Source organism: Myotis brandtii, unplaced genomic scaffold, assembly GCF_000412655.1.
Source record: "Myotis brandtii unplaced genomic scaffold, ASM41265v1 scaffold32, whole genome shotgun sequence".
Classification (NCBI taxonomy): Eukaryota; Metazoa; Chordata; class Mammalia; order Chiroptera; family Vespertilionidae; genus Myotis; species Myotis brandtii.
The window spans coordinates 8,362,005-8,384,660 of record NW_005362269.1 but is presented as its reverse complement, the minus strand read 5'-3'; the positions used below and the strand labels follow the sequence as shown (position 1 = coordinate 8,384,660).

Below are 22,656 nucleotides of genomic sequence, written 5' to 3'. Positions count from 1 at the left end.
CTGGCAGCCGAGGATGCGCAGGAAGGCGCGCTTGAACTCCTTGCTGGAGCACGGGTAGATGATGGGGTTGAGGCAGCTGTTGAAGTAGCCCAGCCAGAACACCACCTTGAACACGGTGTCGGGGGGCTTCAGGGTGGAGAACAGGGAGCCTGCAGGGGGAGGGCGGGGGGCACAGGCAGAAAGACAGACAGCGGTTTGTGAGGAGTCAGGCCCTCCAGGGGCTCCACCCGAGCAGCACCCGCCCGCCCGCAGGACCCTCCCTCTGTCTGGAATGCTCGCCTTTCTGTCTCAAGAGGAATGAATGCTACATTCACTTTCAGGGCCAATATCGAAAACTCCGCCTTCGCCCACGAAAGCTTTCCTGCTCTAGCTGAACAACATCTAAGCTCCTGTAGCTCTAGATTTCCGAGGGCAGCGCTCACCAGTTTCTACTACAATGGTACTAGTCACCCACAACTGCACGCTTCTCTCCGGCCAGAGGCACTCTGCTGGGCACTTTTACTTGTATTGTTTTATCCATCACAAAACACCATGAAGTAGACGCTCATTTACTTCCATGGCAAATATGAGATACATTACAGACCTTCCTGAGAAAGGTAAAACTTTAAAGGCAAAAGAAGACAATGAAAAGGAAGATCTTTTTGATCTAGGAATGAAGAAAAATGACCTAACTCCTCAAAAAAAGATAAACTTCAAGAAAAGGGTGGGAGAAGATATTTACAATGTCTAATAAGACAGGTAAATATTATATTCCCAGTAGAAACATGGACAAAGAAAATGAACAGGAAATGTATAAAACAGGAAACCTGAGGGTTAATGAGCACATGACAAGAAGCTCAAAATATTAGGTAGTCAAATAGATTACAATGAAAACCATAAAGAAATATAATTTATATCTGTTAGGCTGGCAAAAATTAGAAAGATGGACGACACCAAGTATAGGGAGAGCTGTGGGGACTTGGGGAGCCTTCTGCATGGCTGGTGGGGGCAGAGGCTGTGAAGACTGGACAAGACTCTAACACTGTGTGGTCCAATTAAGTCTAACACACCTTCTAACCTAGCAGCTCTGCTCTAGGGCACAGATCTCAAAGAATTTTTACATACGTCCATTAGGGACACGTATGAACATGCTCAGGGCAGTGTTGTTTGTGGTGACAGGGAATTGGAGAAAACTTGGGTGTCCCTCACAAGGAATTATGGAATGGCAGAGTTCCATATAATGACCATCAGGAGATGCACAGCATGGAGATTGTGTAGCACGTAGAGGCCCCGGTTGACAAGTCCATATCATAATATGGAAAGTCTTAAGTACATTGTTCTTTGTGAAAAAAAAAGTAGGACACAATGAGATTTATAACAATACTATTTAGGTAACATGCCAGACAACCACACACATTTTGCAAAATTACTTTCAAATTAAAAAAATACATATTAAACACAAATGAATGACTTAAGGTGGAGGCAGAGGGAAATGGGAACGAGGAATGGGAATAAAAGGAAGTAAATCAATAAAATAAGAATGATGCCCAACACAGACCTATGATGATGAGATGGTATGAATCCCTTTGAATGTGAGGTCCCAAACATTTTATGTTTATATTAAGTTAAAAACAATTTCCATTTTAAACGCAAGGCAACTGAGACTTCGAGAGGTTAAATGATTTGCTCCAGGTCACACAGCATGTTTGTAATATAGCTGGAATTTTAAACTAAATTCTGTTAGAATACAAAATACGTTGTGTGTGTGTACTTTTTAAAAAGTGCTACTAATAATACTTTTTATGGAAAATGAGAAAATATAAGAAAGCAAAAAGAAAAAATATTTTAAAAGTATACATAACCTCTCAATGCTGAGAAATCACATTTTGGTACATGCACTTTCAGAATTTTTATATGTAAACTAGAGGCCCGGTGCATGAAAATTTGTGCACAGAGCGGGTGGGGGGGGGTCCCTCAGCCTGGCCTGCACCCTCTTGCAGTCCAGTCTGGCTTCCCTCTGTGGGAGGCAACCAGGCAGGCAGATCAGGGGACAGTGCCAGCTGGTGCCCCCATCGCCCCTCCGCCGCCCAGTGGTCGCTGTCACCCCCCATCACCATCCCCTCCCCTCTGCCCACTGGCATGTGCCTTGGCTGGCCTGGCACTGCCTGCTCACTGGTCCCGCCCCCTCGCCGACTGGTCGGTCAGCCGTTCGGTCGATTTGCATATTACACTTTTATTATATAGGATATTTTTTTAAAAATGGGATTATATTTTACAGGATATGTTGTAACTTCAATCTGTGTCTCTAACCATGCCACTCTGCCTTATATACAGTGACTTTTGTATTTCCTGTCTTATCTCCTCTATTAGACTGTGAGCTTCCCAGGGGCCTGGTCGTCAGGATCCCCTGTGAATCCATTTGTTGAACAGAGAGCACGAACCTCTAGAATATATGAATGCGAGGGGCTTCAGCAATCATGTCCAAACTCCTTGTTTTACAGATGGGGACACCAAAACCCAAAGAGTGGCTGAAGATTCCACAGGTAGGTGGTGGCAAAAATGCCACAAAGATTCCGATCTTTGATTTTGGATTGCACTTGAGTCCTCCCCCTTTACTCCCTCGCATCACTTCACCTTCTTATTATTTGAGGTTTAACCTGTTGTCACAGGGAGCCTTCTACTTTTCTGCTTAGCAACCCAGGGATGGTGGCTGAGGGGAGATGGCTGGGCTCCTGGTGCAGGGCTTAGTCAGAGAGGTTTCCACTTGGGAAGAGAGCTATCCATCCCCGATGCTAATTAAGTACACTCACCTCTTTTCTCAGCTCAGGGGGAGCTGTGGGAGTGGACTACATTCTGGGTTAGCTTTAGGGGAGGTAGATGAGGTCTACTTTGTGACAAGGCTTATCCCCCGTTAGGTTTTCATCTCACCACCCCAGATACTTCTTTGGATTGAGACATGTACAGAGGCCCCAGCTGAAATGCAAATATGGCTATTCTTTTCCCTCAGCAGATTTAGGCAGGTCCCCATTGGATGGAGCACAGGGTTTGGGAACTCAAAGACCTGGTTTTGAACCCCAGCTTTTTGTGTGTTGGCTGTTTGACTTTAGAAAAGTTATTTGGCCCATTCAGACTCAATTTTCTCATCCATAAAATGGGGACAAATAATCTGTTTCATAGGGTAGTTTCAAGAGATGAAAACATCCGTGTAAAATTCTTGACACAGGACCTGGCATCTTGAAAATAATACTAATAAATGGTGGCCATTTTCCATATATACTTTATATCCTGGCCTAGTCATCACCCTCTTCCAGGAATTCTGCTCCTCACCTATCTCAGATTGACTTCTTTATTCTCTGCCCCACAGAACATCGACAACCAGATCTTATTCTCTCTCTTTTTTAATTTTTTATTTGAGTCCTAAGTGTTGTTAAGCAATCCCAGGGCTGGCCGAGTCCTTGTTCATCACCAGATATTAAATTCCTGCTGGGCAGGAACCACATCTTTATTTCCTTTTTTTCCTCTCTCCAGATTTTTATTCCAAAATGATATATAAAGGGATGGATAGATAGAGGACAGAGAATTTTTAGGGCCACAAAACTACTCCATATGACACTATAATGGTGGATACATGTCATTGTACATTTGTCTAAACCCATTAAACGTACAACAGCAAGAGTGAACCCTAATGTAAAGTATGGACTTTGGGTGACAGTGATGTGTCAATGTAGGCTCATCAACTGTAACACATGAACCACTCCAGTGAGGGATGTTGATATGGGGGAGGCTGTACACATGTGGCTGCAGGGAGTATATGGGAAGTCTCTGTACCTTTTTGCAAATTGGGTGTGAACCTAAAATTGCTTCTAAAAATAAAGCCTATTAAGAGAACCTCACTTAAACTAAATATGCAATACATGCTGAATTTTAAAAGATTACACATTGCAAAAACACTTTAGAATATAGAGTTCAAATAGAGGGGACCAGAATTAATAGTTTTGTTTTTATCCTCTTAGGATATTTTTAAAAATGGAGTCATACACATACTTTTCCCCAAATTGCTTTCTTTGCTTCGCATATATATATGACATTTTCCCAAGTCAGGACATAATAGTGCTACACCACTCCTCCACCCCCTACCTCCTGTTGAATTACAGCCTACTGTCTGGATACACAGCAGTTTACCTAACCCTTTCCTAATGATAGCCAAATAAGCGACTTCTAATTTTTAGCTGTTACAAACTGCAGTCACAAAAAGCCCCTTGCATTTTGATTTCTGCACGTTTGAGTGTTTCTGTAGAATGAATTCCTATCAGAGTAATCACCGGGCCAGTTCCACATTCAAGCAAAAGCACTGACAGCCAGCAGACTGCCTTCTGAACTGGTGGGTGGCAGCAGTTCACTCTCACACTGGCTGTGTATGAGTACCAGGGGCCTGCCACCCGAGTCACCTCTGCACTAACACAACCAAATGATTATTATTTTTGTAAATCACTGCGGTGGAAACCTGATTCCAGGAAGCCTGTGTCTGAAACCTCTGTTTGGTGACTCGTATCATTTTGGGTAAGCTGTTTTCCCTTTCCACGCCTCAGTTTCCCTCCTTTGGGTGAGTTGTTTGATCTGGGTCCTCTCTGGCCTCAGAATTCAGCCTGTGAAGTCCCAGATGGCTTGTTCATCCCTGCAGGGGTGTGTCAGTTTCTCTAGACTCACCACACAGGGGCAGTGTAGGTCTTGGACTGGACCAGCTGGTGCCTGGGATTCCTTGCATATTCTGCCCCTTCCCTCCTCCCTCTCCCCCTAGCAGCATAGTAGTTACTGGGAATAGGGGCCCTGTTTGCCACCCTGGCCCACCCTGTTAAGCCTAGTTAATTAAGGAAGGTGCAGAGGATGGGTGGCAGGGATCTTTTCCCCTGGGCGTCCAAACAGACCCTGGGGAGCCCACAGTGCTGCCAGGAGAGGGGAGTAAATATCACCAGGAACTGAGGGTTCCTGGAAGCCTGCGCTCTGCTGGATGTCAGCGCTGTGCTGGGCTCTGTGACAGCGCCACAAACTCACTGTGCGTGTCCCTGAGCCTGGCTCCACTTCTCTTGCTTAGGACATGGTCCGGTGCTCCCTGCCCTGTGTCTTAGAATCATGGCTTGCCAGGGCTGGGGAACCTTCCTTCATGGAGCTCCGTGAGGACAGGTGACTTGCTCAAGGACATTCAGCTGGTAAATGGCAGAATGACCATCAGAACCTGTTTACGTTGCTCATTTGGTTCCACAAACACTTATTGGAGCGTTGGGGTTAGTGGTTAAGGTTCTGTTCAGAGGTCACAGGTAGGCAGCTGTGTGGCCTTGGAGAAGCTACATGAGCTGGTGTGGCTCTGTTTCCTGGAAAATAGGGAGGGCGATAGTTCTGTGCACGGATGAGATGAGCTTATTAGGCTTGGGAAGTGCCTGGCATGTTGAGAGCACTCAAGTGCAGCTATTCTGACTGCTTCAAACACAACTACTATTACTACTGCCAACACTGCCGTCTCTGCCAGTATTACTGCTACAAAGACAAGGAAGGAGGCGAAGAGGTTGAGATCTGTGCTGACCACGTAGTGGGACTCTTACTACACTGCTCTTTATTTAAAAAATTTTTAAAAATTGATTTCAGAGAGGAAGGGAGAGGGAGAGACAGAAACATCAATGATGAGAGAGAATCTTGGGTCAGCTGCTTCCTGCATGTCCCCTACTGTGGATAGAGCCCGCAACCCGGGCATGTGCCCTAACCAAAAATGGAACTGTGACCTTCTGGTTCATAGGTCAACATTCAACCACTGACCCACACCAGCCAGGCATGTTCTTTTCAAGATAGACCCAAGGATGGGTCCCACCCAGGTGGTTCTTGAACCAGCTGAAACTGAATGTGACTTTCACCCATTTTTCTGGGGGAGAATCCACAGCTGTCACCATGGGCTTGAAGGAGTCAGCAACTCTCAAATGGTTAGGCCTCACTCATCTCAAGTCTATGGTTTCCAAGCATCAGTCACTCTACCCCCGGACCACCTGTTTTGTTTTGTGTGTTTTTAAAAAAATATATTTTATTGATATTTTACAGAGAGGAAGGGAGAGGGATAGAGAGTTAGAAACATCGATGAGAGAGAAACATCCATCAGCTATCTCCTGCACACTCCCTATTGGGGATGTGCCCGCAACCAAGGTACATGCCATTGACTGGCATTGAACCTGAGACCCTTCAATCCTCAGGCCGATGCTCTATCCACTGAGCAAAACTGGTTAGGGCTTTACTGCCTCTTTTAAAAGTCAGCTCACTTTTTTTTTTAAACTTAACCCTCACCCAAGGATATTTTTTTCCATTGATTTTTAGAGAGAGTGGAAGGTAGAGAGGGAGGGAGAGGGACAGAGAACTATCTATCATATTTATCTATCTATCTATCTATCTATCTAGTAGGTAAGAGAGAAGGACACACACACACACACACACACACACACATTGGTTGGCTCTCGCACGTGCCCAGACTGGGGCCAGGGACTGAACCTGCAACCCTTCAGTCTGTGGGCTGACACTCTAACCACTGCGCAAAACTGGCCAGGGCTGAGTCAACTCACTTTTGGTATCTAAATTTAAAAAATATTTAAGGAAGCTTTTATCACTATTTAAAAACCTGTACTGTTTGCTATAAATAGAATGTCATGGTAGAGAAAAATAAGATCACTCCACACAGTGGTGGGTCCAAGGTCTGCTCTTTTTCAGAAAGGGAGATTAGCTAGGGTTGAAGGGTGTTGAAGACTTGCTGCCCTAAATTGAGAGGAATTCCTCTTTGAGGAGCCTGAAGGATTGAAAGAGAAGTGAACCTGGAATACTGTTCTCACTGGAGAACCCAGTCCCTGGCACACAGTAGGGGGCTAAATAAATATTTGCTCAATGACTGACTGACTATGTGATTCACAGACTCTTGTGCCATGTCTAGCTGTCATTTCAAGTTACTCTGCACACCACTCAACTCTGTACTGAACCTGAGTAGCAGTGTAGGCCCAGTCCTGGGAAACCACTTGCCGGAGGCAGCCATGGCTCCATTCTGACGCCTCCCGTAGCTTCTTACTGAAGCTTTTAAAGCAGATCAAATGAGACAACACTTCTGAAAAGGCTTGGAGGGGTTGGAAGCTGGACACCTGGATGGGATGAGGAGGAGGTCGAGTTTGAGGGGGATGGATAAAGCCAAAAGCAGATGGTGCACTTGGGCCTTGCCTGCTTTAAGGCGATTTAGAGGGATTGTGAAGTTCAAGGATCAAAAGCTAAGGCTGAGCAGGATTGGCACAGGGAGAAGCATTTCTTGGCTGAATGTGGTCCCAGCAAGTCATCCTTAAGGTGCCATTCATCAAATCTGAACAGGGAACACAGGTCTCCGTGAATCTCCACTCTTCCATAGGGCATGTTTGTGGAATAGTAGCTACGATTTAACAAGCTTACTCTGTGCCAGCCACTGGGCTAAATGCTTAATAACCATCATTTCCCAGTTACTCCTTCAACAGTCACTGTTCCCAAGGCAGCCTGGCATGACAGTGCCTTGCTCTCGGGGGCGCCATTCCACACTGTAGTCTCCACACTGTAGTCTACTACAGTACTCCTTGGTGACTGTGTCCAACCTGGATGTGTCTGCTGGAGGCCATTACTATTACACTGGGGTGTGTGTGTGGGGGCGGGGGGCGGGGGTGTGGGGAAGAGAATGGAAGGTAACCTGCTCAAGGTCTCGGAGTTAGTTAGTGGGTGATAGAGTTAGAATTTGTTAGCATGGGCAACCTCTTAATCACTACCGATACAGCACATGGGAAAGCACAATTTGTATGCTGACATGTATAAAGGCTGGAAGGACATACATGGAAGGAAACCAACAATTTTATCCTTGGGTGCTGAAATTATGGGATAATTTTCCTTCTATGTGTTTTTCAGTGTTTTTCTAAATTTTCTCCATAAACATGAATTACTTTTTTAATTGGTAAAAGTCCAATGAATATTATTTAAAAAATAGTCCTGGCCAGTGTGGCTCAGTTGATTGGGCATCATTCATGCACCAAAAGGTGCTGGTTTGATTCCTGGTCATGGCACATGACCTGGTTATGGGCTGGATCCCCAATAGGGGGGACATGCAGAAGGCAGCTGATGGATGTTTCTCTTTTTTCCCCTTTTTCTCTCTCTAAAATTAATAGCAATATTAAAAAACAACAACAACCCAAAACAAAAGATACTTTTTTTTATGATACCATGTTTATTGGGGTCCTTGTCATGTGTTAGCCAACTTTATGTTCTATTTCATGTAATTCCCATAACAGCTCTATGAGTAAAGTGGATTATCCCTACTGCAAAGAGTGAAGACGAAACAGAGGCACAGGTGGAGGGCCACACTGCCCAGGGTTCTGTGCAGGTAAGAGAGGGTTTGAAGTTAAGCTCAGCAGCCTCCTCTGTTAGTTCCTACTGTGCCTATGAAACCCTTAGTGGGGGGTAGAAGGGGGCCCCTTTTTTTAAAAAAATATTTTATTGATTTTCTTACAGAGAGGAAGGGAGAGGAATAGAGAGTTAGAAACATCGATCAGCTGCCTCCTGCACACCTCCTACTGGGGATGTGCCCACAACCAAGGTACATGCCCTTTCAGTCCGCAGGCCAATGCTCTATCCACTGAGCCAAACTGGTTAGGACAGAAAGGAGGCCCTTTTAATTCTTTATGTGTCCCTACATCCATAGGCCTTTATTAAACACTGGATGAAGAAATGACCAATGGAAGGGCTTGGAGACTGTAGTGAGGCATGAGGACCTAATGCATCATTTATCTGGTCCACACAGGGTTGGGTGGTTTGTAACATCCCTCTGGACTCTGACATTCTGGGACTCTAGGCTTATAAACTTGATTTGACTAACTTCATAGTCAGCATCAGATAAGCCAGTGGAGACAGTTGGTGGTGAAACTGATTAGCTTATAAATAGAGCGGAATTCCTTTGCAATCTCTCTCTCTCTCTCTCTCTCTCTCTCTTTAAAAAATATTTTATTGAAAAATATTTTATTGATTTTCTTACAGAGAGGAAGGGAGAGGAATAGAGAGTTAGAAACATCGATCAGCTGCCTCCTGCACACTCCCCACTGGGGATGTGCCCGCAACCAAGGTACATGCCCTTGACCGGAATCGAACCTGGGACCCTTGAGTCCACAGGCCGACGCTCTATCCACTGAGCCAAACCGGCCAGGGCCTTTCTCTCTCTTTAAAAATATGTTATTATTGATTTTTAGAGAGAGAGGAAGGGAGAGGGATATAGAAACATTGATGTTAAAGAGAAACATCCCACATAGGGGACTGAACCTGCAACCTGGGCATGTGCCCTGATCGGGAATTGAATCGGTGACCTTTTGGTACACCGATGACACTCAACCGACGACACTCAACCAACTGAGCCACACTGGCCAGGGCCAATGTTTCTCTTCTTAGGAGCACTGGCTATACCTACAGCCAAGTCAAGCCTCCCAGTTGGGCTCAATAAAAACTTGAAAAAAATTTAAAAACAGTTGCTAATTCTTTCAGTACCAGCTTTATAAGGGGGGGGGGGTTCCTTAGGATTTGGAAATTTCCTTCAAGGTTTTTCCGTTTTCACTTGTCACTTAACCCTGGAATGAGATCATAAAATTATCCAACAAATACAATATTTTTGTAGCCAACAGATCCAAGTGAAGTTTTAAAGAAATGCTGAAAACAATAAGAATCACCAGAGGCACCATTTACAGTGAAGTGGGAACCAGTTATTAGGCACTATGTCTATATCCTTTGCTCACACAGTCCTTCCAGCAGCCCTGCTTTATGGTGTCTCATTGCACAGAGGAGGACATTGAGGTTTCAGAGACAAAGTCACATGTCTAGTAAGTGGTAGAGCTAGGACTAAAATCCAGCTCTGAAGTCTGGCTTCATTGTTTATTATGAAGAAAAAAGAAGCTTCTATTTACTTCCTTAAGCACCAGGTAATTTCTCCCTCAACTGGGAACAATCTCTCTTTTTGTTGAATTGTCATAGCACTTTATCTCCTTCTGCCTTGGATTACAGTTGCTTAGGGCTATGCTTCATGTCCCCTGATTAGACTGTGAACTTCTAGGAAAGAGAATTCATGTCTGATTTGTCGCTCTCTCCCAGGACCTAGTACAGAGACTGACACAGGACAGGCCCGCAGCCAACCTGTGTTACATGAATAATAGTGGGGGAAAAAACACTGAAATATGTCCCCCCCGGCACTCAAAGTGAGGTCCCTGCAGCAGCAGCATGGATACCCCCTGGGTGTTTATATTAGAAATGCTGAATCTCCGTGATCCAGTAACACAGAATCTGCCTTTTAACAAGATCCCAAAGTGAGAAGCATGGCCTTAGCCGACATTTCAATTTTACTTTCAAAATGGTTTTCCTGGGTATCTTGGGATTCATGGATGAGCAAAGACTGGGCTGAGAGCCACCTCACCACGGGACCGACTCCCTTGCCTCCAACACTCCAGCGGCTCCTAGAGTTTATAGGATAAAGTTCAAATTGCTTAGGCTGGAATTTAAGACCTGCTCAACTTGGCTGCAATGCCTGATTCTTCGCAACATGAGTTCACTTTCTGGCCCCTTTCCCTTTATTCACGCTGTCCACTGGTGTGAGAAGCCCTTTCCTTTCCCCTCCTCCTCTCTACCCTTTCCAGGCCTGGCTCAAATGCCTTCTTCTCATCAGGATGCACAGCTTCCTCTGAAGTGTGAGAGGAGGAGGAAGGGATGTGCAGGCCTCAAAGACCTGCCAAAATCCAGGTGACCCGCACACCTTACCTAATTTTACTCTCACAGTGGGCAGGAGGGAAGGATGGGTTCTGTAATTCTCAATTCCCTGTTTACAGATGTGGAAACTGAGTCTCTGAATGTACACAACTCATCCAATGTCACACAGCTATTAAATGGTAGAGCTGGGATTCAAACCCAAATATGCCTGGTCCCGAACCTGGGCAATTTCCACAACAAACAAAATGTCTAGAGGCCAAGAATTTTGAGTCACTGTACCCCAGTGGTTCTTTACTTAACAATACTTATTATGCAAATAATTTAGCATCATACAATTTCAGGGTCTCACAAACCTGCTGAATCCCATCCATGGTACACCCCTGAGGTGCACGGTCACCAGATTAAGGGTCTCTTGCTGTTTTCTCCACAGACTTCTATCATAACAGCTATTGGACTTACTTATTTGAGATTCTATTTCCCTTGTTCACAAGCTCCTTGAGGCTAGGGTTGATCTTACTTGTGTTGGTTTGTCTAGCACCAAATGCAGAGCTTGGCTTATAGTGAAGGTGTGAAAAGATTTGTTGAGCACATGACCTCCTCTTCATGTGTTGTGTGCATAGTAGGTGCTGAATAAATGGTTGTGGAGTGACCTCTTACTTGTACTTTTTCCTCCCCTCACTTATTTATTTAAACTGTGACACAAGCCAATCCCCATCTCCTTTCTGAAAGCTTTCCTGACTGCTCCAGGCCTCTTCTGCTTTATGTCCCATAAAAACCAGAGTCCATAGCAGATGGGTTAACATGAAAGGTTATTGTTAAGGGATATGATGCTTGACTTTTTAGGCAGAGAGTCAACTCTCCTTAAAGATGGGGTCTGGCTTTGCTAGTGTGGCTCAGTGGTTGAGCATCAACCTATGAACCAGGAGGTCACAGTTTGATTCTTGGTCAGGGCACATGCCTGGGTTGCAGGCCGGACCCCAGTGTGGGGCGTGCAGGAGGCAGCCGATCAATGATTCTCTCTCATCATTGATGTTTCTATCTCTCTCTCCCTCTCCCTTCCTCTCTGAAATCAATAAAAATATAAATTAAAATTAAAGATGGGGTCTGTGTCCTATATTTCTAGCACAGGGCTGAGCATATGGTCAATGCCATCAAGTACTTGCTGATGGATTGACCCATTCTGTCTTCCAGAAGGGAAGCTACCTCTGGGCTGAGGCCCAGAGTTGAGAGCAGATGGGGTGAAGTGGTGTGTGTAGCACTTAAGGGTCCATCTTTGATGCCAAACGGAGAGTGTTCCATGCCTTGACCTCACTGAAAATAGCAATTTCCCTGTAGAACACTTTTAGAAATTGAGCATTGGCGGGGCCTCCGTGAAGGAAGCTATAACACTTTATAAAGGGGCATAAAAGAAGACACGCATAAAGGAGAGACATGGCCTGCTTTAGTACAGGAAGTCTCTACCCAAAATGACTTGTTTTTCCCAAACTAACTTGGAAATTGAAGACAACCTCATTAAAATTCCAACAGGAGGTGGTTTATTATAATTACTTTCTTGGAGTGGGGGAACCTAAATGATCCAAAGTTAAGTATATGGAAGAATATGGGATATGAAAGAATAATCATGAAAAAAACAAAACAAAAAACAACAACAACCCAGCAAGGTCAATTAAAATAAATAAGAGGAGTGGTGAAGGTGGTATTAAGAAGATGGGTCGATCTACCCTAACAGATATTAAAACCTATTATAAAATCACAGTAACTAAAAAAATACTAGAGCAGGAAGTGCAAGAAGATCCAGCTAGATCAATGAAATTACACAGTTTATAAAGAGAACCATATATATATGAGAATTTTATATGCCATTTCAATGTTTGTGGGAAAGAAGAGATTATTCTATCAACACTATTGGACCAACAGGCTAGCCCAAGCATGTCAAACTCGCGGCCCGTGGGCCGCATGCCTCATTTATTTGGCCCTTGTTAGCCCTTGACATGGTTGGGCTAGTCTTTTAGAAAAAAATAAAAGTGGAGTTCTATTTTATTTCTTATACCAAAATAAGCCCAGATGGATCCAAGGTTTTGAGCATAAAAATTATTAAAATATTAGAAGGTCTCAGTGAATATTTTTATTATTTTGAAATAAGAAAGACCCTTTTAAGCATGACAGAAGGTTAGGGTCTGTAAAGAGAAGTATTGGTGAGTTTGCCTGGACATTTCTGTAAGTTGCAAACTTCAAAAGCAAAGCTAAAAGACGAACTGAGAGAAATATTTGTAATTCAAACAACAATAAAAGGAATAATATTTCTAATACACAAAGCCCTGTTTCAAATCAAGAAGAACAACACAACACAAAGCAAATAATATGGATAAGCAAAGAAGTACAATGAATAGCCAATGCATGAATAAAAACACAATAAAATTCTTTCAGAGAATAAATAATGCCAATTAAAAAGTGGCAAAATATTACAAATCTATTAGTTTGGGAGATCTTAAAAAAATTGCTTTGAGATGCTAAAAAACTAAAATTGAGAATACCCAGATATTGAAATTAGAAGGTAGCATAAAGGTTTATTAACTTAACGGGGGGAAATCATAACCAAAGTGAAGTGGGGTGGAGGTAGGGTGGTCCTCTTTGGCTAGGGAAAGGCCAGAGGAATTGAGAAGGAACTGGCCAGGCAGAGAGGGTGCAGGGAAGGGTATTCTAGGCAGAGGATCAGAATATGCAAAGAGCTCTATTGTGTGAAAGAACTTCTCGTGTTCCTGGGAGTGAGGGAAGTCAAAGTATCAGGGAGAGATGGGGAAAATAAAATAGAATCTAACAAAATTTCCCGTGCTGAATTTGGCAAAGGTGTGGGAAAACAGATTTTCATCCATTCTGGGTAGAGGTATACATTTTGGGTAGAAAATTGGTTTTGTCTAATAAAATGAAAACGTGCACAGCTTTTGATCTAAGTGCCTTCACACCCAGGAATTTATCCTGCAGCAGCACTCTTAAAAGGGAGCAAAGATAAAAACACAAGAAACTGCAGTGAGGCTCCCCCCGAATGGGAAATAGCCTAAATCCCAACATAGGGGATTGGGAAATAAACCATGCAGCACTCACACAATGAAACACCACCCATACGTCTATGACAACAGTAAGCTATTCCACATGGGATGATGTCCATGACAGAATTAAGTAAAAAAAGCAAACTCCAGGAGAGAATGACATACTCCTACCTGAAGCAAATTTCAGTATCATCTGATTTTTATAAAAAACGTGTGTTAGTATGTTCATAGGGGAAAAAAATCACCAAACTGTTCATAGTTATCTCAGAGAAGCTGAGAACATGGGAAGAAAAGAACATAGTAGCTGGTCGATCTTTAGGCCCGATCACCACCTTCCCGGATGCCCATTTCCTCATGTATGAGACAAGGGGGCATTAGCCACTAGGCCCCCCTCCTTCTCAGACGGTAAGCTTTGTATTCATCCCATTATAGAGGTGGAACGGAAATTAGGAAGAAAATACAAATGCACCTGCGGCCAGAGTGCCTTTGAGCCTAGATCTGGAACAAACATCACACATCACTTGATCTTTCCTTCTGAGGCAGCAGATGAACCTGCTGGCTGGCTGAGAGGCCCAGTGTCTTGGGATGAAAGGCTCCACGAGGGAGCAGGGACAATTACTGGCCTTGGCGAATGAGAAGGTACGACGCCCGGATTGGGCCACTTCGCCCATTAGGCTCTGCGCATGCCTTTGATCCCCTCTCCCAGCAGTGGTCCACAGGCTTCCCTGACTCATCCCTCTGTTCTGTCCTTTGGCTGGTGGTAATCAAAACGTTGCCCTACATCCAAACTGGTTGGCCAGGTTCTGGTTGGCCTGGGGCCCCCCCGGAAGGCTCTGCGTCTTCTTTTTTACTTATCCGGCCTCATCTGGACATACTCCTACCTGAGGGGGCCACGCTTGGGGGTCATGCCCTCCTTGTCACTCGCAGCTGTCAAAGTTTCTGGACCACAGAGTGAGAGATGCCAGCTGGCTCTCTAGGGCAGTGATGGCGAACCTTTTGAGCTCGGCATGTCAGCATTTTGAAAAACCCTAACTTAACTCTGGTGCCGTGTCACATATAGAAATTTTTTGATATTTGCAACCACAGTAAAACAAAGACTTATATTTTTGGTATTTATTTTATATATTTGAATGCCATTTAACAAAGAAAAATCAACCAAAAAAATGAGTTCATAGGTTTGCCATCACTGCTCTAGGGTGTCCTGTCTTCTCCCCAGAGCCCTCTCCTGCCTGCCGGGAGCGTGGCTGGTATCTTGAATACCGTTTAAGGAAATGATTAGTCTGTGCTGCTGCATACGTGCCGCTCTGCAGGTTTTGCAAAGCGGGACTTCCTCCTGCTTCTCAGCCCAGGTCCACGGCCTGCCATAAAACAACCCTGAAATGTCTGCCTTTCTCCCAGCTCCGAGGCGTCTCACCACTTGGAGACGGGCTGTGGGACAGAGCTGGCTGGGCTGGCTGCGGCCACAGGACAATGTTCAACATTACTGCCTGTGCTGTTTATTCATGTGTAGCTCACACATCAGCTGGGGGCCTTCCTGCCCTTGAAAGCGAGGTGAGATTCTCCTTAGTGTCCCTTCCCATAACCCTGGGGAGTCCCGAGCCCTCGGTGGAGTCTGTAGAGCGGGGCAGGGGACTCACTTCATTCCTGCCCCTCCTCGGCTCCGGTTCCTGGACAGCCCGTTTGCTTCTAGCACCTGAGGCAATGAGCCCTTCTCACCCTTTCAATTCTCAGATCCGTGCCTCCCAGGTTGCTCCAGATTCCAAAATTTTACTATTGTTTTTTAAAAAAATTTTTTTATTTAAGGTAAGTATTTCTGTTCTCCCTTCAGTAGCGTTGGTATCAGCCTTGTTGAGGGCTGCGGGGAGGAGAGATGGATGGGGTGGTGATGGGGGAGATGGGTTTCACTTTCCCCCTTCAGCTTTAATTAAAATATTTTCCCAAAGAAAATCTAGTTTCAGAAAATGTTCATTTTATGGATGAAAAAATTAAGGAAATTGCTTCAAGATTACTTAGTGCGGGAGTCAGGATTCAACTCGTAGCCTGACCTAGAGCAATAGATGTTTCCACCAGCCCAATGCTGATTCCCACAGACTGATGACCTGCTATTTCCCTGCAACATTCCGTGTGCAGTGCCTAGAAGAAAATCAGGGCCAGCTGGTTACCCGGAGGGATGGAGCGAGGTGCGTGGGAGATAGCTGAGGAAGGGAGTGCTATTTGACTTTGATACTTTCAGAGAACCTCCCTGCACAAATGATTCTATCTTCCTACATTTTAGAAGACAGAAGGTGGGCGGGCAGGAATAGCACCCCGTCCCCTTGGTGGGTGAGGGTGCAATGGGGCAAGTGTGTTTCTGAGAGCTAGTAGCTTATTTAGTTCTTTGGAGAGGAGGCCTGACTCCCTACAGCGTCCTAATGACAAGGGAGCATGCACGCTGACTCTCACAATAGTAGTTAGAAATGGATCCAGTCTTTTCTATTGACACAGACGACAGTGTGGTGATGGCCACAGGGAAGGGGGGCAGGCGCTGGGTGGAGGGGGGCTAAAGAGGAGGAAATGGGGACATCTATAATAGTGTAAATAATAAAAATAAATAGGAAAAAATATAAGCTAAAATAATGGAAAAAACAATCTTAATGGTGTTTTCAAAGAAAATGTAGTGATCTGAATTTAACAATGACAATGACAACATTAACAATAGCAGTTACCATCTATTGAGAGCTTATAGGTGGCAAGTGCTGTACCTAACGCCTAACATGCATGATCTCATTCAGTACCCAAAACAATGAATTCTATGTGGCCAATACCGTTACTGTCCCCATTTTACAGACATTGAAACTGAGGCTTAGAAGAGAAGCAATGTGCTCAGAGCTATCAAGTATTAGAGTCTCATTAGAACCCACGAGTTCCTCCCTGCCCATCTTCTGCTGTCTTGACCTGTGAGGAGGGGCCACCCAGAAACCAAGGCTTAAAAGAACCTTGTAAAAAGTGGAGCAAATTCCACAGGGGAGAGCAGGGTACGGGGGGAAAGAAGAGCTGGGCTTGGGTGTGAATATAGTTTTCAGATGATTCATCTTCCCATCCTACTCGGGAGGAACTGTAATTATTTAGAATTGAAAAGTCATTCTTCTGCCATCTCCTGGCCTCGTGAAAATAAGTCCTGGGCACATGAGAAGGCAGAGTGTGGGGGGAGGGGGGACGGGAGAAGGAACGTTTAACAGAAATTCTTCCATCATCTGCAGACGGGCAATGCCAAGAACAAGAGTGAGAGGATAGGGCAAAGGGTAAGTTTTCATAGGATGGAGAAAAACAGAGGGCAGAAGATGGATTTAAGCCAGGAAATAAAAGGACAGGACAGCCGCTTTCCCATCACCACTCCTCCCTGTGCTTCCGAAGAGGATGTGGTCGCTGTATGCAAAACGAGACCCTAGTAAAGGTGGCCCTGGATGGGTGGGGAGGCCAGGGCAATTTAGGTTCCAGCCAGGGAGCTGCCACCTCTTCCTGTGTGTCTCCCGTGGTCTGGCAATTCACTCACGTGTGCTAATTGCTCTGTGCACCTCCTTCCTTCGCAGGCTGGGATAGATGTCCCACTCCCACTCTGAAAGTGTCACTGAGCCTCGGTGGATCATTATGAAAAACGGCCCCGTTACTCTCAGAAGCATGCGCTCATGCCAAGGAGGGCTCCCAGAAAAACCTGCCAGGCATAGCAGCATCCACAGCAGATGGACGGGCAAGGCTCTGGCTCTGGCTCTGGGGCTTTCTTCCCCCGCTGTCCTAATCCAGGGCTTGTAACAGGAGGGTGTGGGTAGGTTGGAGGAGGCTTGACTGATCTGGGACGAGGCTTTCCAAATCACAAAGGAGCAGGATGCAAGGGGAGATAACAGAAAACACCAGCGTGTGAAGAAGTTCATTTGGCAGTCGGATCCCAGACTTGTTCTTTAGAGGCTGGTCAAGTGCACAAATGGAGGCAGGTCGGTGCTGGCCCGTCCATCTGCTCTTGCCAGGTTGGTAGAGGACAGCACGACCTAAGGTACCTCCTCCCCACATGGCAAACGCACCATTATAGTGCACCGTCATTTTATTTCAGCCTCATCTAAGCCGCCTCCTTACGCTCCAGGACTGTTTGAAAGAACAATCTGGTCAAACCAGCCACGTACTGGGTTTATTAGTCCTGCTTTTAGTTTTAGGTTCAATGTTGTTGATGTATCAATCCTCTAGCAAGCACAGGAGTACTTAATGGTGTCTGTGAAGCCCTGAGAAATAAAGGGTCATTTGATATGCATTTTCTGTGTAGCTGCTTCATAGCTTCCATCAGATTCTCAAAGGGGCCCATGTACAAAAAAATAAAAAAGGTTAGGAAGCATTCATTGAAAGAAAATCAATGTTTCGATCGGGAACTGGGTTGCATGCATGCTCTAAAGAGTGGGAATAAGCTATGAGAAGTCTGGGTTTCCTTTCTCTAATGAATAATAAAAATTAAAAGTGCTCCGTGTTGGTGATGATGTAAGTGAACGGGTTTGGCAGTCATACCTTGATTGTGGGAGTATAAACTGGGACACTTTCTGAAGTAAATGTGACTCAGTGACCTTACCTTGAAATTACAATTCTAAGAATTTGTCTTAATGGCTAAGGGCACTGGCTCTGAAGTCATTATTTATGTCACTGTGAGCAAGTTACTTAAGCTCTCTAGGTCTCAGTTTCCTCATCTGTAAAATGGAGGTAATATTATTTATCCATAGGATTTGGGGAGGGTTAAACTAGATAATACATGTTAAGCACTTAGTACAGTGCCTGAGACACAATACATACTAAATAAATGTTCAGTATGATTAAATATAAAAGTTTTGTTGTCACATGACTTATTGGAAACAACCCCAAATACCTACCCAACATCAGTGATTGGTTTAAAGTTCCATACAACTCAACCATTAAAGATCAAATTAGTTAATGTGATTAGTTAAAATGTTCATAAATTATCAAAAGACAGCATAGTATGTATGATACCATCACTTAGAAAAATGGCTGAAGAAATAAGCATTTAATATTTCAGTGGTTATGTTTGCGGGATGGCCTGTTCTTTTTAATTTTCTGTATCTTCTATATTTTCTACAATGAGTGCATATAACTTGTAGCAATAAGACAAAACTAACCCAATAAAAGTTACTTTTTTTAAAAAGGATGACCAATCTGAGTTGAGAAACACTGTGTGGCTTTGAGTAATCTTATCTGTGAAGGTCCCTCCCTTCATGTCAAAAATGAAAGCTGTACCTTCTCTCCTTCTTGAGACAAAGGGAAACTCAAAGGAAAGGGCGAGGGGGAAAGTGCTTTGCGAAGGTGTGGTACGCGGCAGGCGGAGGAAAACAGGGGTTCTTAACCTCAGAGACAGTCTGTGGTGAGGCAGGAGGACCCGAGGCCCAGCTCTCTGCACGTGGAAAACCTGCCCCCAGCCCTGGGCTACCGTCCTGTGTGACTGACTCTGGGGACCTTGGTATGGACGGAGGATGAAAGGTACAGCGACTTTCAGCTACAAAAATTGGTCTGCAGTCAGGATCCCAGATTTAATACTGTGAAACTGATGGGCGAGTGGCCATGCTTACTTAATGAGACAGCAGCGATGTAATTGATCAAATCAATTCCCTTCATGATGCAAAGCCAAAGAACCCAGAGACAGCTTGGGCTTGGAAGAGATTCCAGAAAGCCAGGAACACGAATTGCTCCCCCAGAGATGTTAACATGGTTAATCTCGATTGCCGTGCTAATTGCTGGCTCTTTCCTCAGTAACTGATGACATGGTGACGCATAGTGGCTCCCGTGTCCTTCACGTGGCCAGACTCTGGGTCGGGGGATTTAAATTGTGCTCATTCACTTCTTTCCTGGACTCACAGCAAGCATTAAACCTCATCCAGGCTTACAGAGCCCTGCTTGCTGGAAGGAAGCAGTTCTAGCCGGGTGCCCTATTTCATGTATGAATAGTCTTACTGTTAATTTGAAAGTCATTATGTTAAAAAAGAACGGAGAAGGGAAACCATTAGAAGAAATGCGGCCTATTGCAGCAGCCGAATGTGGAGGCCAACATTTTCAATGTACTCAGTCTAGATCCAAGGAACACAAGCACGAGAGAGGCTGATGTCATTGAGGCAAACGAGCAGGGGAGGCGGAGCAGACTGTGCTGGTTCTAAGCTCAGCGCTGGTCACTTAGGAGCCCTGAGAACGTGGGCCAATTATTTTCCCTTTCTGAGCCTTGGATTGCTTATCCGTACAATGGAGAGATTGCTACCACCATTAAAGGGTGTTCAAGATTAAATAAGATAACATACGGAAACACCTAGCTCAGGGCCCGGGACACAATAAACGCTCAGTAAATATTAGTTCTCTGCCAGTGTCTTGCCCCCTGAACAAAGCCCCGAAATCATGTTGTCGTTCTGTGACACTGGATTTCTAGACTAGACTTCCAGATGAAGGCGACTGGTAGTCTTTCCAGAATTTGCACCATATGTCAAATTTGAAAAAAGCATAGTCAACATTATTCTATAACCTTTAATGCGAGGACCCTGTTGTTTTCGTTATATGCATCGTGGAATGCAAAGCTTGAATCTTCTTGGCTGGTGGTATAAGAGAATCTCTGATTGCAGAGGGCATGTGACTTTCAGTTTAGAAAAAGGGGTCATGGGTTAAGCCAGACTGAACAAAAATGATTTACAGAATGTCATTCTGGCAAAACACACTTGGAAGCCAGAGCCTGACCAGAAGGGGGCATGAGGGACGCTTTGGGGATGTGGGTAATCTTTTCTTTCCTGTTCCGGGGGCTGCTTACAGGGATGTGTTCACTTTGTGGAAACAGATAGGGCCTTACCCTTATGATAGGTGCACTTTTCTGTATGGATGTCAGGTTTTAATAAAAAGTTTAAAGAAAAATAAGTGGCACACACTTGGCACGTGCACACATTCAGTATGATGGGACAAGGCCTGAGGAGGTCTCCTTCCTCAGGAAGGTGGAGAATTCTCCGAAAACCCTAGATCACGCTTTCCCCTGAATGGTCTAGATTTTCATAGGTAAGATGAGAGTGCAATCCCAGCCCCCCATCACCTGTCTCCTGGACCACTGCTACAGCCTCCTGAGTGGCCTCCCTGACTCCCCGCTCAAGTCTCTACAATCCATTCTCTGTTTATCCACAGAGGCCTTTAAAGAACGTAAATCAGATGATATTCTCTCCCTTCCCAAAGCCCTTCAGTGACTTTGTATCCCACTTAGTGAAGTCTCTAAGCTCTTTATCCTGATCTACAAGGCTGCACTAAATGTTCATGCTATCTTTCTACCTGACATCATCTGTCACCTGCTTCACGCCAGCACTCTGCCTGCCATTCTTCCTGCTCGAACAGGCCAAGCACATCTCTACACTGGGGCCCTTTGCATTCACTGTTCTGCTGCCTGCAATGCTTTTACCACAGATCCCTGCATGGCCGGCTCCTTCTAGTCACTCAAGCTTCTGTCTGTGGTCTTAAGGAACCCTTCCCTCTCAATGTTCTTGTGCTTTTCCATGATCTTCCCCACCCTGTCTCTCTCCTGCACACCACCTCCTTTCATTTCTGCTACTAGAGGCCCAGTGCAAGAATTTGTGCACAGGTGGAGTCCCTCAGCCTGGCTGGCGATTGAGACCTACTGGGGGGCTGACCAGCTGGGGGAAGATACCCCAGGAGGTTGGCCGGCCAGCCCCCAGATTGGGGCCGATTGGGGGGCTGGCAGGCAGCGGGGAGGGGCCACGGGAGGTTGGCTGTGGGAGAGCACTGACCTCCAGGGAGCAGCTCCTGCATTAAGCGTCTACTCCCTGGTGGTCAGTGCGTGTCATAGCGACTGGTTGACTGGTCGTTCCGGTCAGTTGGTCCTAACAGTTGCTTAGGCTTTTATATATATAGATAGTACTTAGAATGACGTGTATCACATTGTCCGTGTATACACATACTATTTGTTTCTTTTCCCCATTCCCCCAAGACCAAAAGCCTTATGAAGGTGGACGCTTCGCCTATCTTGTTCACTCTCGTATTACCAATGCCTAAAAGAGTGCCCAACACATCACGGGTACTCAATAGATATCTGGCTGTGTGATCTTATAAGCTTCTCAACCTCTGAACTTCAGTGTCCATCTCTGTAAAACTAGGCTGATCATAAGCCTCTCCATCTGCCCCCAGAGTTGTTGTAAATTTTACAGGAGACAATGGATGTAAGGCCTTCACACAGTGCCCAGCTGTGTTCCCAGGGTGCCAAATGCAAGGCTTTGTTCATCTTATACCAACCAGAGGCCTCTGATTCATTTGTCAGGAACAAACAATCATGTTTTATTATGACAAAACTGCAACATGGCGTGTCGAGAGACCAGGTTCCCCAACATTGTTCTGACGTGTCTTTGGCGAAGGGCTAGTCCTTCTCTGTGTGCTGTATAATTACTGACTGATTAACAGAGACCTTGTGCCACTTCGATCATTCTTCAAAAGGCAGGGCAGATGGAATCTGTACCTAGAAGAATGAGCAGCCCGCAGGACACTGCACCCCAGTCGGGCATGTAAGAAATGAAGACACAGGAGCATGACCCTCAGGCCAGTGAGAGGAGCAGGCTCCAAGGCTCTGGCTGGAACAAATGGGGGCCATTTGCTCCTGGGGCATCCTGAGTAAATGTCTTTAGAAGTGTCTTGTTAAAAAAATGGAAAAAAAAACTGCTAGAAAGGTTCAGGGGGAACAGGACCTGTCTGCTTTAAGGAGTTCAGAGGCAAAAGTGATCTCTGTAAGACGTCAGTGTAAATAAATGGGCAAATCTTGGGTAAAGAACCTCACCGAAGGATAAGAGCTAACTGATTAGAAAGGAAGAGAAAA

At 45.1% G+C, this 22,656-nt stretch overlaps 1 protein-coding gene across 1 annotated transcript in view; it reads right to left on the bottom strand.

Annotated features, from left to right (window-relative positions):
* The window catches only part of ADRA1B (adrenoceptor alpha 1B), a 96,687-nt gene that overhangs the window by 351 nt on the left and 73,680 nt on the right, over positions 1–22,656 (bottom strand). Inside the window, exon 4 of the mRNA XM_014543055.1 lies at positions 6–149. Coding sequence (XP_014398541.1) covers positions 6–149 — 144 coding nt within the window. The remainder of the gene's footprint in view (positions 1–5; positions 150–22,656) is intronic.